General features: G+C 41.7%; 1 protein-coding gene across 2 annotated transcripts in view; it reads left to right on the forward strand.

The window, feature by feature from the left end:
- Positions 1 to 14,442, forward strand: part of IQSEC3 (IQ motif and Sec7 domain ArfGEF 3) — a 102,969-nt gene that overhangs the window by 32,379 nt on the left and 56,148 nt on the right. For both annotated transcript variants that reach the window (XM_048927948.1, XM_048927957.1), the window contains exon 2: positions 11,620 to 11,700. In XM_048927948.1, the coding sequence (XP_048783905.1) occupies positions 11,620 to 11,700 (81 nt within the window). The remainder of the gene's footprint in view (positions 1 to 11,619; positions 11,701 to 14,442) is intronic.

Here is a 14,442-nt window from a genome sequence, read left to right on the forward strand (position 1 = left end):
CAAGCCTCTTTCTCACTATGTTCAACCACAGCCTTCTTGTTATAAAGTGTAGTGTCAAGCCTCAGTAGTGTCTGAGCAGCTCAGAAGTAGGATTTACCCCATACAACAATTTTAATGATTTTTGGTGAGTATGCAGAATAAAACCACTACAGAAATACAGTGCATCATCCAGTGTGGTAGTGACAAGCTTCCAAGCACTGCAATGCTGGTGCAGCTCACCATCATGCTACATCCAGCAGTGAATTCAGAGTTGCATGCAAGGGCACAGGACTGCAGTTATACAAGCAGCAAATCTACCCAAGCATTTCCTTGCAGGGGCAAGTTTGCAGAAGGCACTGTTGCTAAGATGCACAGAGAGCTCGGTGATGAGCCATTTGTGTGTATGAAGTAAATTTTCATGTTTATTGGATTATGAGTGTATTGAACAATACTCCCTCCTATAGATTTGTGTTATTCTTCAGAGCTGAGGGACAGTTTGATTTCAACCTCTAGAAAATTCCATGGCTTTCTTCCTGTATTAAGGGGTTAAACATGAGCCATTTAAGCGTGCAGCCAGTACAAGTCTAAGCTTTATTAAAGACAGGTCTAGTACTCATCAAAACAAACACCCTTTTACTGAGCCCAATTCTGACACTTGCAAAAAGTGAAAAATAATTTATTCTTGTTCAGGAAGAGACCTAAAATCCATATATATATATCTCACAGTCATAGTAATTGGCAACCCCCCCAGGCTTGGCAATTTCACTAATACAATCCTCAGCTTTTTACAGTGTTTATACAAATTAGCTCAAAATAGGAGAGCAGAAAAACGTGTTTAGTCTGCTAGCAGGACATTCAGGCAGAGTGCTAGATCTGTTTAGGAGAACTACATACTCATTGGTGTTAGGCTGACAAACTGTAATTACTATATGAAGAACTGAAGGGTATTTGGGGAATGCTCATCAGTGTAATTAAAAGTGAGCTTTTGCCAGCTACTTCCATTTTATGTAGTTATAAGTCTATTATTTGAACAAAGAAGAAAGAGCCTTTGTGTAGTACAAAACAGAAGAGGTAAGAAAAGATGTTTCAAAGCTAAGAAATGACTCTACCAGCATGCATTTGCAGACACATAATTATTCTATTAGATGTATAACCTTTAAAAGAAATTATTGTATTAAAGACAGTTGAAATTGAGAGATGCTGTCTTGGAAAAGATCAGATACTATCTTGGGAATGTAGTGTTGTACGCATATACCATATTTCTATTAAGAAATTAATCAATGCAACTTCTGTTTATGGTAATTATTTCATTGAAGTGACTTCTGGAGCTTACACAACCTCCCCCTCACACACACTTCAGATATCACAAATAGGAAGCTGCTATTCTAAATCTGAAATATAGTTTTGGCTACAACTTATTAAAGCTCTCTTCACTCCCTGGAAGTGCTACACGTGTCACTAGAGGATCCTCTCCATGTGATTAGCTGTGCACATACAGTTAGAATATCAGATTGCTCTTTTATACAGTAGCTGTTCTTCCTCAGTACCGATATCCACCCTGCTAGCAAATTAGAGCAAAAGGTATTGTGGCTTGTCTATCACAGATAGTTATCAACCGTTTCCACCCTTTGACAGGGGACCTAAAAAAGACTAGTAGTGTACATTAGGCTATTGTGTAGTCTAATATGTAGCATTTTCTCCCACCACCAATGTTTTGCATGCTTTCTCTTAGTGTTTCCAAAGCACCAGTACAGTTGACAGCCACACTCTGTGTAGCTGGCTTTCCTTTGGAGAAGAGAAATCCAATTTAAATTGAGTGAACGGACTCCCCATTGACATGTGATTCAATGATACTTCAGGAGAGGCAGCTCCCCCAAGCCCTATGGCAGCTGCTAGCAAACTCACTTCCATCCTGGAAACTTCTTTCTGGGAATTGCTTAGCAAGTACAATCACTTCCCTCATCCCTGTTCCTACTATGCCTTAGGAAAGAAATTAATAGCAAGAAGAGACGCTTCTGAGGAAATAGCTTCTGCTGGCAAATAGGAGAGCATGAGCATCATCCCTGTAAACCTAAAGAGCATTTCCTTGGCTAGTAGAGACACCAACATAGCTACATCAGAGATAAAAGTACTCTCCTTCTACAGAGAGCTTTCAGAGATAGCTCCTTCCCAGACTATCCACATGTCCCAAATCTGATTGGTTTTGTTCAAGCTGCTGCCTTTTATTCAATGTATTGTGTGTGCACATTATGTTGTGTTCACTGCTTTACAGGACAGACTTGTTTTTGTGCACTACATACTTGATCTTAAGCTTTCTGACTGGTTATAGTAATGTTAGTCCATAGATAACTGAGAGCAAGCGTATCATCCTTACCTCACCTTAAGTAGGTTACTTAAGCTGAAGCACCAAGAGTCACAGAACTGCACAAAGAGTAATGCACCATAAGAAATAATGGCATTGGGTCCAGCTCTTTGCTTACTTGTGTCACAAGGATGATGCCTGGAAAACTGAACCCAGAAGCTTGACTGGACTCTCCCTCTCATTGACTCCCAGGGCCTGGATGAATACTAGCAGCTCCTTCCATTCCTTTTTCTGCTGTTGCCCATTTCTAGCACGTAGGGGAAATCTTGGCAGTCAGCCCAGCCTCTCCTTGTGGATTTAACAAATGGATTAGATTTCCTTCAAGTGTTTCAGGGTAACAAAATGGACTTGTCAGCAGCAATTTTCCCTGAATAAAGTGAGTGTGCAGGTGACATCTTTCCAGTCTTCTTCACTCTTGATAGCAGTCTGGAGCCCAGATCCTTGGTGAAGGAAATTTCTGTCAAGTAGGATGTCACCAACACAAGAAAAGAGAAGGAAAACATCTGGGTGTGTAGCAGGGGAGCATGCACTACTGAGCTGGGAAACAAGAGGCCACAGCTCATATTCTTTGTCTCCTGACGTATTACTGATTCTGACTTAGCTGACTTGTGGATGTGAGCTCATGCTGTCCTTTTAGTACATAAAATATTGGATGTCCACCAGTCCTATTCTTTGCACTGAGGAAGGGGCAAAACACTTCTCTTTTCCCCCCACATCCTTGCACTCATCTGCCAGTCATGCTCTCATGTTTCCCTGACTGATTCTTAAGAATGGCTAGTACAGGAGAAATGCCTGCCACAAATATGGATTAAGTAACCATAGAAATCCTCTGTTCAGGAAGATATGGCATTAATATGTACACCCCATGAAGCAGATGGTGATAAATAAATGGCATATTTGACACATCTGTTATAGTCACCCAACCAAAAAAAAAAAGATCAGATCACACCGGTATTGGCTCAGATCTTCTTTCAGTGCAGGAAATTCAGTTTCCTCAACATGGTGCCTTGTGCTCATTCTTCCAAGCTGTGCTGTTTTGAAGAACCCACAATAGCTCAAAACCACATTTGCATCATCATGTCACACTGAATTTTCACTTTGCGAACAATAGTATATGTGTAAGGTATTTTATGCTGCTGAGATCTCAAGATATTTTATGGGGTCTCTAAAAACAATATATTCTGGTGAGAAGGTGGAAATGCTCAGTCAGTAGGACTCCCCTCTTCATCCTGTTTTTTAGTACTAGAAAGACAGATTTATATAATACTAGAAAAATATAACCAGAGAGTCAATAATAGGTGTGCAGAACAGGTGCAACAAAGTGGTTCTGCATAGACTACCATGTCATATGTAAACCCTTTACAAGTATAGCACTTACCTTCCAGATAGCTAAGGGAACTAAAGATAATCACTGCTACTTGAGAAGAGGTTTCTGATGAAGATGTGGAAGCAGTAACAATTTGGAGAGCAGAGTAAATCAACAGCCATAAAAACAATAGATATTGAGTACATTAGAAAAGGGCAAATAGAAGCTAATTAGCCTAAAGTTGTTTTTTCAAACATGCTGGGTTAACCCACACAATTTCCAAAGTATAATGTTTTGCACAATTCTTCTCCCTGCTTCTTTTGTTGTAGTTTCATCTTCAGCAATCTACCATATAAATTTGACTTCAGACTGCTTCAATCTCATTCTGCTCTTTGGGGTATTTTTGGACTGACTTCAGAAGTCTTTGGCAAGTTAGTGAAGATTACTGAATCAGTCCATTCCCAAGATGCATCCTATGTATGCTCAGGTTGAGACTGTTTTTATTACTGGGAATGTAAAATAAAATGACAATTCCAGCTTTTTTCTTGCATTTCCACACTTGCTGTATTTTGGATTCTAAAACCCTTGCCCTCTAGCACAGGATTTATCAGATGGTCAGATTCATGAATCTGGACTGTGTAGCTGTTTTTCAGATATAGTCAACATCAGATATTCAATAGGAAAGAGCAGCAAAAATTACAGAAGATAGCCATGGGATACCAATAAAAGCCTTCTAATGCTGAAAAGCTTGAGTCCTATACACTGACTTTGGGAACAACCTGCATTAAATGTTCTAATGGGATGGTTTTTAAGTTGTCCAGTTTCTCTCTGAACCTTGTCACACTCTTGCCATCAGAAGGATCCGATAACTTTGTAGAGTCCATCCAAGTTAAGAGTAGTTAAAGAACTTGAAGTCCAGGAATTACCTTGTGTTTGTTTTTAATTATGCATACTTCCCCCGTGACATAAACTCTGTCCACTCCCTCCGCAACACCAATGTAATGGCTTACAACTGAGACCAGAAATTAAGACAACTTAAATTTTAGTGAGTATATTTTGGAATGAGTAGTGCAGGACAGGAAAGAAACATCTAGTTGTTGGAAGGTACTCTTTGGAAAACACAGCCTCTATCAGATCTCACCTATAAAGTTACAGGTTTAATGGAGTCAGAAAAATATCTAACACAAGAGGGAAGTGAGAGAAGGAATAAGACCTACAGCTAATCTTAGCTAGGTTATATCACAGCTCTGTTGGGAAGGGTAGCACTGAGCTATACATCTGGGTCAAGACAGAAGTAGCACTGTGCAACTGACTTTTCATAAACTTACCACTATTAAATAGTTCCTGTTTATGGTTCTCTAGCCCTTGTCATACAAAGAATAACAGTTAGTAAAACCTCACATGAGATGAATTCTGTTCTCCTTTGATTCTTTCTGCTTTCATCTTCTCCTTCTAGGCTATGTTTTTCTGTGACTCCATCTGTTCTCATGGCAGCTATATGAAAAAAGACAAACAGTAATAGATTTCAGGAAATCTGAGATATCCGGAGTTACAAAAAATATATATTTCTTTAGGTCAAGATTCCCCTAGCTTTTATTGGAAAGGTGGAGTTTTAAAGAGAAACCATGTAAACTGTAATATTTATTTACTGACATAACATTTCTTGAGGGAGCACCATATGCCTTTCAACATTATCAGATTTTTAAGGACTGGTGCATGTTTGTGCCAAGGTCAGTGCTACTGAATATGAAGGCCTGTAGGGCCCAAGTACAAGGCTACAGAGGTTAGGCAAGAACTATCAGTTGAAAAACCCAGTGGTAGTCAGTCTTTGTAGTAGAGGTCATGCCAGATATACTATATAATACATAATCATAGAATGACTTGGGTTGGAAGGGGCCTTAAAGATCATCCAGTTCCAACCTCCTGCCATGGGCAGGGTTGCCAACCACTAGACCAGGCTGCCCAGTGCCCCATCCAACCTGGCCTTAAACACCTCCAGGGATGGGGCATCTACAACTTCTCCGAGCAGCCTAAAGAATTTCTTCTTAATATCTAACATAAATTTCCCTTCTTTTAGTTTAAAGCTGCTCCCCTTGTCCTGTCATTATCTGCCTTTGTAAAAAGTCTGTTTTCCTCCTGTTTATAGGCTCCCTTTCAGTACTGGAAGCCCACAGTGAGGTCTCTCTGAAGCCTCTTCCAAGAAGAACAAGCCCAGTTCCCTCAGACTTTCTTCAAAGGAAAGATGTTCCAATCCACTGATCATTGTGGACTTCCTGTGGACTCACTCCAAGGCAGAATAGAGGGGTACAGTCACCCCTCTCACCCTACTGGCCACCCGTCTTTTGATGCAGTTCTGGATACAATTGGCCTTCTGGGCTGCAAGCACACACTGCTGGTTTATGTCCAGCTTTTCATACACCAGGACCCTGAGTCCTTCTCTGCAGGGCTGTTTCTCAATAAGTTGTTTGTACACAAATCTGGGATTGCCCTGACCCAATTGCAACTTGCACTTGGCTTTTTTAAAAAAAAATCCCATTAGATTCTTCTGTGCCCACTTTTCCAGCTTGTCCAGGTCCCTTTGAATGGCATCCTTTTCTGCGTCATTCAGCTTAGTGAGCAGTGCAGACTTGCTGAGGATGTGCTCAATCCCACTAACCAGGTCAGTGAAAAAGGTGTTGAAGAGCACTGGTGCCAAGACAGAACTCTGGGGGATGCTACTTGTCACCAGACTCCACCTGGACACAGAACTGTTGAGCATAACCTCTGGCTATGGCCATCCAACCAATTCCTTATCTACTGAATAGTCCACCATTCAAATCCCTATCTCACTAATTTAGAGATAAGACTGTGATGTAGGACCATATTAAAGGCCTTGAAGTCTAGGCAGATCACATCACTCCCCCTTTTTTTGTCTGTTGATGCTATCTCTCCATTATAGAAAGCCATCAGATTGGTCAGGCATGTGTATACAAGTGCAACAGTAACTGTGCAACAGAGAGATGATGCAGCACGTTATAGAGAAGCATGCTCTATGTACTCCCATTGAGAGCAATTTTTACTCTGTATTGTTCTAGCATATCTTGTAGTCTAAAATTGCAAACCCAGAAAAATCCAGAGACCATACTGGATATTTGTTTACTTAAAGTTGACTTCTGGGTAACACAGCAACACAGATTTCTTTGTGCTATCTGGGTTGGGGGTTTTCTTTTCTGGCTAGTGGAAGAAGATGACAATTTCTTTACCTTAGTACAACTCTCAGCAGTTGAACATCTCTATCCCAGAACATCTACCATCAATATCAAACCAGTGGGCACTGATGCTTAAGATGGGAAGTAAGATTGAATGAACGTAAGCCCCAAGTGCTTGTTTTATGGCAAGATACAGCATTAAGACAATTTGGGGAAAGTTACCACAGTTTTGGACCTTTGGTTTACAAACTAGGCAGCTACAGAGACTTTCAGTTGTTGGAGCTCAATTCTTATATCCTCCACAACACCAGTTTTTAAGAGAAAAGAGGCTTGGCTCTGGGATTCATAGCTGTAAAGTCTAAGTAATGTGAGTCAGAGGGCCTCTTTGCAGCACAGTCCAGCTTTCTAAGAAGCCAGAAAGGTAACGCTAACTCTTGAGCCAACTAGACAGCTCATGCTAGCCAGAAGGTTTGGCATAGGCCTCTCTGAAGTTTGTCACAGAGCAGGAAGTGCTGTGCCCGGACAGTTTGTTCATTGATACTCTCCTCTGATGCTTAAGGCAGCTGGCTGGAGGATACCTCTTGTCAGGAGCAATGCTAAAGACAGCTAAATAAAACTCAGTCAGTTGTTTTCTCTCAGAAGAGAGGAGGGTAACATTTCAATTGACAACATCAGGTTGTCAACACTGGGTCAAACACAGCTTTCTCTGCATTTAAGATAGGTCTGGACTGTCAAATCCTTGCCTCTGGAGCATGTGTCCCAGCTAGACAGAGCAAGGCTCTGACAGGCTCAGGCTGTTCCCAGTCTTCCTGTTTGCTCTTTGCAACATCTTCCTTATCAGTCTTCCTCTTGCAACCTTATCCTCTGCTGCTCCTCTGCTTGTAACTCACAAGATGCTGGTAGCATTTACATCCATAGGCACTTCAACACTGTTCTTCCTCTCCGTTTGCCTCTTTAATACCAAAGGTCTCCTGTTCACACTCCCAGAACACCTTTCCTTCTTGCTGGATTTTCTGTTGCAAGTTTTCTTTGAGGTGCAGCCGAAGAGATGACTGTAACACAATAGTAAGCCAACCCTTACATGAGGTGGATCCTGGCTGCACCTCTCCTTGTCACTCAGGTGCATTGCTTGCCAGCCATTAAAATCCTACAGGGCCCTCTTCAACCACAGCACCAAAAATAACATCTTACCTGAAGACTTCACAGAGTTAAAACAACAGCTGCTTTTCTAGAACACTTATTTGAGTACTTGCATATCACCCCCAGATAAGAACTGCTTTGTCCAGACAGCAATTAATACAGTCTTTTCATGGGGGGGGAGAAGCAGGTCCATTTCTTCTGTATGCCTTTAACTCTTCCTCTCCCATCTCATGTCTGGGCTATACAGGCCATGCTTCAAAGTTAAGGGCCTTGTTTTTACACAGATTTGCAAACTATCAGATACATGCAGAATCAAGAGACGGAAAGAAGAAAAAGAACAGGGTACTGTGTGCAAGACGGAATGCACTTCCTTTGTCCTGAGTATGATAAAAAAGAAAGACATGCAAGCTGTGAAAGAAGAATGTGAGTAGACCCAAAGTTGCAGTTGCTCCTGGATATTTGGAGAACTCGGATATAACAACAGTCTGAAGATATCCTTTCTTGCCCCCAGTGAGGAGAACTTTCAGCTGTTTAGGAACATCCACTTACACTGCATATATTTATCAAGCAGTGCCTACTGTTTATCTCCATGCGGACTTCTCCCTGGGTGTCATGGCTCCAAACGGCCTGAAGGCCAGTTTCTGTCTGTGGGCATGATCAACATCTGTTAGTACTATGTAAGATGTGCAACTACTCCTGAGATCTTGGGATCTCAGAGGTTCAAGAGAACACTGGTTGAAGTAGAAAATACCCAAGGTTAACGTTAAACAAACATGAGAGATTATGAGAACCAGAGCCAATGGCTGACTGTAAAACTGCAATGCTCAGTACATTCTCTGATTCTCTGAAGAGTATCTATGAGGTGTTTTTTTCTTAAAATACCCACTGAACACAGTCTGAAGTCCTGTAACTTAACACCACTATTCCTTTACCTGTTTCCCTTTTTTTTTTGTTGTTTCTATTCTGATGATTGACTAACAGGGCATTTCATCTATATAAAAGCTTCTGTTTCTTTTGTTGTTGTTGTTGTTGTTGTTGTCTCTACTTGTCCATACCTTTTTTTTTTTTTTGGTTTTTCCTCCCTCTTGTTTGCTTTCTTTATATACAGTTAGCAATCTGACTGATGCATCTAATGTTAGAATAAAGGCAGAGGACAATGTAGCTCATTTAGGGAAGTGTTATGATTGAAAATGGATGACATTTGGGTTATCTGTATCTTGGAAGATTCCAGTATAGCAGAATGTGTTCTTATTTTTATCTGAATCTAGGTCTTTTTTTTTTACTACTTCAAGTAGTGATGAAATTCAGTAGAAAGTGACAGTGTATCATACTTCTGAAACCAAGCATGCTCCTCAGAGTGAACCTTAGCTGTTGTTGGATCAGTTGAGAACCTTGTGCATTTTCACACTGCAGATGACAATGTCCATGACTACAAGCCTGCTCTGTAGATCTGATTGCCTTGGCACAGCTGTTCCACACTTCTTGGGCTAGCCAGCTCTCAGAATTGCTGCCCTGGGAGTTGGGTATAACAGAGAGCCAAGTGGATGGAAATATTGGATAAACGATGGCCCCTATCCAAGGGACTACTTGTACTGCATGGCTGCGCTACTGATTTGGGATATGGAAGTACGAACCTCAAGAAGCCTGCCAGGAAATCCAGACAAAACTTTGTGATTTTAAGAATCTTGGTCAAACCCAAGATGTCACCAGATAGTTTCAGTCTGATGATGCAGCATTTTCCGCAAAACCAAAATTTTATCAGGAAATTCCTTTTTTTTTTCTAGATACTTCTAGCTGGAAGCAGAATGACAAGATGTAGGAGCTTGACTATTTGTGTGAGTCTGCTTGAATGTAGGCTCAAAAGTGACCCCACCACTTGCTTCAGAAAAAAGACAACACAGGTAATTTATGGACACCCTAAGACAGACAGGTAGTTGCCATACAATAACTTTGAATTAGAAACAACATCATGAGAAACAGCAATAACCAGACTGGCAGGAGAGAATGGATGTGAGCTGGGCAGTTACAGAAATGGAAGATCAGGAGATGAATTTGGTGTGTCACACAAACATGTCCCTTCTTTTCCAGCAGTCTGCATGTCACAGGCAGGAACCTGGGGCATGGACAGAGGTCGGTGAGGTAAAGCTAATCCTTCTCTCTTCACCTTGCTGTGCTGCTTCTGCTAATCCTGCTGCTTCTAAGGAAAGATTCTTTTTGACAGGGCAGTGGAAACCAAGGAAGCAGAAGAACTAAGCAGTTTGTTACATTGAGCTAGCTGAGAAGCAGAAAGGGAATGGCTGGGAACAGGATCATTGTTATCTGTAATTTATCTATCTTTGTGGCCATCTACATCATATTTTGAGAAAGATAGAGGGGATAATTTTCACACTTCAGGAAAGAAATTCCAAAGCTTTCGGAATAAGCTGGGACCCCACGACAACCAGGAGACTTAGTTTTACTGCTTATGTCTTGGTTAGAAGCTGCAAAAGTATTTTTTAAAGATGACACCATCTGAGCCCTGGCTCTCTTCAGCAGCACTGAGAATGGGGCTCCAAGTGCTATTCCACCAACTTGGAGAGAGTGATTTGTGCTGAGGATTCAGCCTGCTTTATGTCTCCTGCTTTGTTTCTTCTCTCCTTATGTGGTTACCATTCTTCTAGCACTTTTTCCCCTGCCACTGTGTCTCTTTTTAGTGACTCCCTTTCACTGATGAAGGTCAGGGTGTTGAAAGTTGACTATTGATTTATGCTGCCTCTGACACCGTAAGGGTCCACATGGAACTATCTTAATTTTCAGAAGTGCTGAGAAGCTCTTACTGGATTCCAGTGCTCTGATAAGAGCCCAGTACCTCTGAAAACCAAGCTCCTTTCAAATGTTTCCAAGCATGGGACCCAAGAGCAAGTCACTCAAATTTAGGCTTTCTTCCTTTGGATGAATTCCTTTGCCTTTCTCATCTAATAAGCACACTTTTAGCTTTTTGTTTTCCTGTTTTCCTCATGGTTGTTACTTAAGTTTTTGTTTTTCTTTGCTGTGATGTCTTCCAACTTTCTGTTCTCCTTATGATCACAGCACACTCTCTTATGCTTGTTATGCTACTTTTCCACTGCTATTACTGGCAATGCTCAATACTGATGTGCTGAGGCAATTTCTATGCTTTAGAGAGGCTTCAAGAGAAATATCTGCAGCGTTACTTCAGCCATCCTTATGACAAAAAAATCAACTTCTTTGCATTAAAATGTATAAGAAATGTATAAGAAACATATTTAAAAAAACACATCTGAGGAAATATTTGTGTCCAGAACTAAACATTAGACCCACCAAAACTGTTTTCTTAAGATGTATGGGATCACGGGACAGATACTGACAGAAAGAAAACTTCTTATTTGAATGGTTTTGGCTCTTCTCTACAGCTTGACATCAGGAAGGGTAAAGGAGAGGAAAAAATTGTCAGCTCACTTCTCTCCTGCTCCCCACCATCTCGGAGTGCATAATGTTCATGCGATAATTAGGTTTGTTTTTCAGTATCATTGGGTGTTACTGTCCCCTTGGAACAGCCTTGGGGAAGACATTCTCCTGTAAGTTTTCTGCTGAATGAAATGAATACTAACCTGGTACTGTTTGTTGTTTTTTTTTTTTTCTTACAGGAATGAAACTGTTTTGCACCAGTTCTGTTGCCCAGCAGCTGACGCAGAGCAGAAGCCTTCATCTCCAGACTCTTCACCAAGGTGGGAAACTGCTGCCAGATAAACAGATACATAGATAAACTTTCTTCTTCATCTTCTCCTGCTTCTCATCTCCCAGCAGTATCTCACTAATGGGAGACAAAACTCACATATTATACACTCCGATCCTCTTCCACCCTCCCTTATGCACCACATCCCCTGCACTACTGTCCCTCTCTTTTCACTCCCAGATATTACTCCTTCAGTTTAATTGCTCAGAACCCCCTCTGGTCTCAACTCACAAGTATCTTCGCACTTCCAATACAAACTTTCAGCCTTTCTTCCAACACCTGCTTTGATTAACCCACATCCATATTTGTATATTTTCTGACTTTTCTTCGTCACTTTGACAGTGATATACACATGCCTCACTCTTCTCCTTCAAAACAGTTACCCTACATTATAAGTTAGTTGGGCACACAGTGGTAGAAACCCACAACATTTAACCTACAGTAAAAGTCATCAAATAAACTCCGGGTTCTGTCTCACTGGGGCATACATGGTATCTGTTTCCTCTATCCCACATATGCCTGGAGTGAGAGCTGATCTCTCAGAAGTGCTCCACTGGGATCTTATTTGTCCATAACAACTGAGGTAGCCTGAGGGAGAGGGGCACAGTTTCACAGAACACGCAGCTGAAATGGTTTGAACTTGCCAGGTCAGTTATAGACTGGAGCTATTAGCTGCTACCAACTTCTATTAAATGCAGACAGGGTTGGGCACATGCAGACAGCAGTTGTTGCAGCTGTCCTTCATCAGTGAAGGACATTGGTGCCAAAACCAAGGGCTCCAAGGAGCATCAAAGGCACTCAGGATTCACACACTGGATAGTTCCCATGCTCACCTTGTCCCTCCATTCTTGCCATCTTGTTCTCTGCTCTTACACCTCAATTTCACAGGCCTGCTCCATTTTCTCATGACTCATCACCCTCTTGTAGACAGTAAACAGGTTCCTTTGAAGATTTCCCACATCACACTGCTAGACCTTTACGTCTGGCTTTTGGCATTGGTATAAGAAGCTTGAGTTACGGGGAAGGGCTCTGAACAGAATGGGGCAGCTGAATTGCAGTAGCAAGTCTGTTTTTGAAATCATGTTTCTTTTGTTTGCTCTGCTCACTGGAGCAGGCTGTGATTTCTGATTTCCTTCCAAGGAAAAGTGTGACTGCTGGACAGCTGTGAAGAGAACAGGTGTGCATGTTTGTGTATATACAAAAGCAGGATTAAGCTACACTTGGAGACAGAGTAAAGGAGTGAGACCCCTCATGCCCATCTGTGTATGAAGGTGGAAGGGTTAACAGCCCATGATGTCTATGCTGCAGACTCTCAAACATTGGTAAAGGTTGTGTGACAGCCCCATGAGATGTTTGCAGCTGTATCTCATACCAGATGAAGAGGTGCTGGCTGTCACCATACCCTGATCCTTGACTCTGATCTGTCCCAGCCCCCATCTTATTTCTGATCAACTCCCTTCATTTCTACCATTTTCTTATTCTACAAGGCTGTCATTTCCTCAATGTCTTGAAGCCTAGGGTAATTTTTGTCATACTGATGTATCATCGTTTTTGGCCTAATCATTCAAAAGGCCCTGTCCATCTTTGAGTCTCAGTTTGTCTGCCCACCTTGTGCTGGGAACCACCAAATTTCCCATGCAGGGTTTGGCAGAAAAATCGAAGAGAAACAATAATTTATTCTAGTAATTTAACAACTTGGCAAGTTGCATCCAAAGATGAGTCTGAATCAGGGAAGTCAAAAGAGGAGATGAATGAAATTGACCCCTACAGTATGTTGCATCTGAGGTTTCAGTTGAGGGGCCTCTCATACTGTTCTTCATCTGTCCTTTTTTTCTGTAAGCTAGACTGTCTTTTGTAGCTTGCTCCCATGCTCACTTGTAGCAGGACTCCTGCTTTCCTTACTTTCTTTCTAAGGCTTTCTCTTTTCCTTTCCATTTCTAATGCCCTGAGCCCCAATAGAAGCTCCGAGCCTGTCTGCATGTGGCTCAATATTCTGGGGAGAGACAAAAACGGTTGAAGTCACTGTGACTGTTTGAAGACAAGAAACAGTCGCACAGATTTTTGCTTTTTGAAACAGAACAGCTTTTATGTGCAATCTCTGTGTGTAATGGCTTCAGGTGAGAAGAGTATCCCCGCTTCACACTCTATGCAAGGAGAAAGGCAGAGCACATGCAGGACTATTAAGCTCACTGCTCAAATTTATGTTGGACAGAACACATCTCCTAGCCTCTGACAGGTCCTGCAGTCTTCCATGGGCATGCTTGGTTCCTGAAGCAGTGAGGAGGACAAGACAAATGGCAGAACAGGGAAACCACAGGGTCACCATAGAGCTCTTGTCTATAGCTGATAGTTATGTTACTCTGGAATGGCTCGATGCACTGCTGAGAGAAGCTCATCAGATCATTTACAGAGCCTGTCACCCTGCTCAAATCATGAGCAAGCTCCCTTTTGAACTGAGGCAGAACAAAATCAAGTCTGAAATATGTGGGTAAGACAGCCTGAATAGGAAATCAGTTCCTGGGTGAACCAGGAATATCACTAAATAAGACCATCAGGACTCCTGGTGGGAGAGCATGAGACACAGCATCTCCCTGTGCAGTTGTCCTGAGCCCCACTGAGAAGACAACTAGTCACAAGTGATGTCGTGGTGAATTTGATAAACCAGCTTGGGTTTCTTCTTTGTTTTTCCCCTCCTTGATCAGGCATTTCCCTAAATGAGATAAATCCTGTCAGA

The sequence above is a fragment of the Lagopus muta genome, chromosome 1 (assembly GCF_023343835.1).
Source record: "Lagopus muta isolate bLagMut1 chromosome 1, bLagMut1 primary, whole genome shotgun sequence".
Classification (NCBI taxonomy): Eukaryota; Metazoa; Chordata; class Aves; order Galliformes; family Phasianidae; genus Lagopus; species Lagopus muta.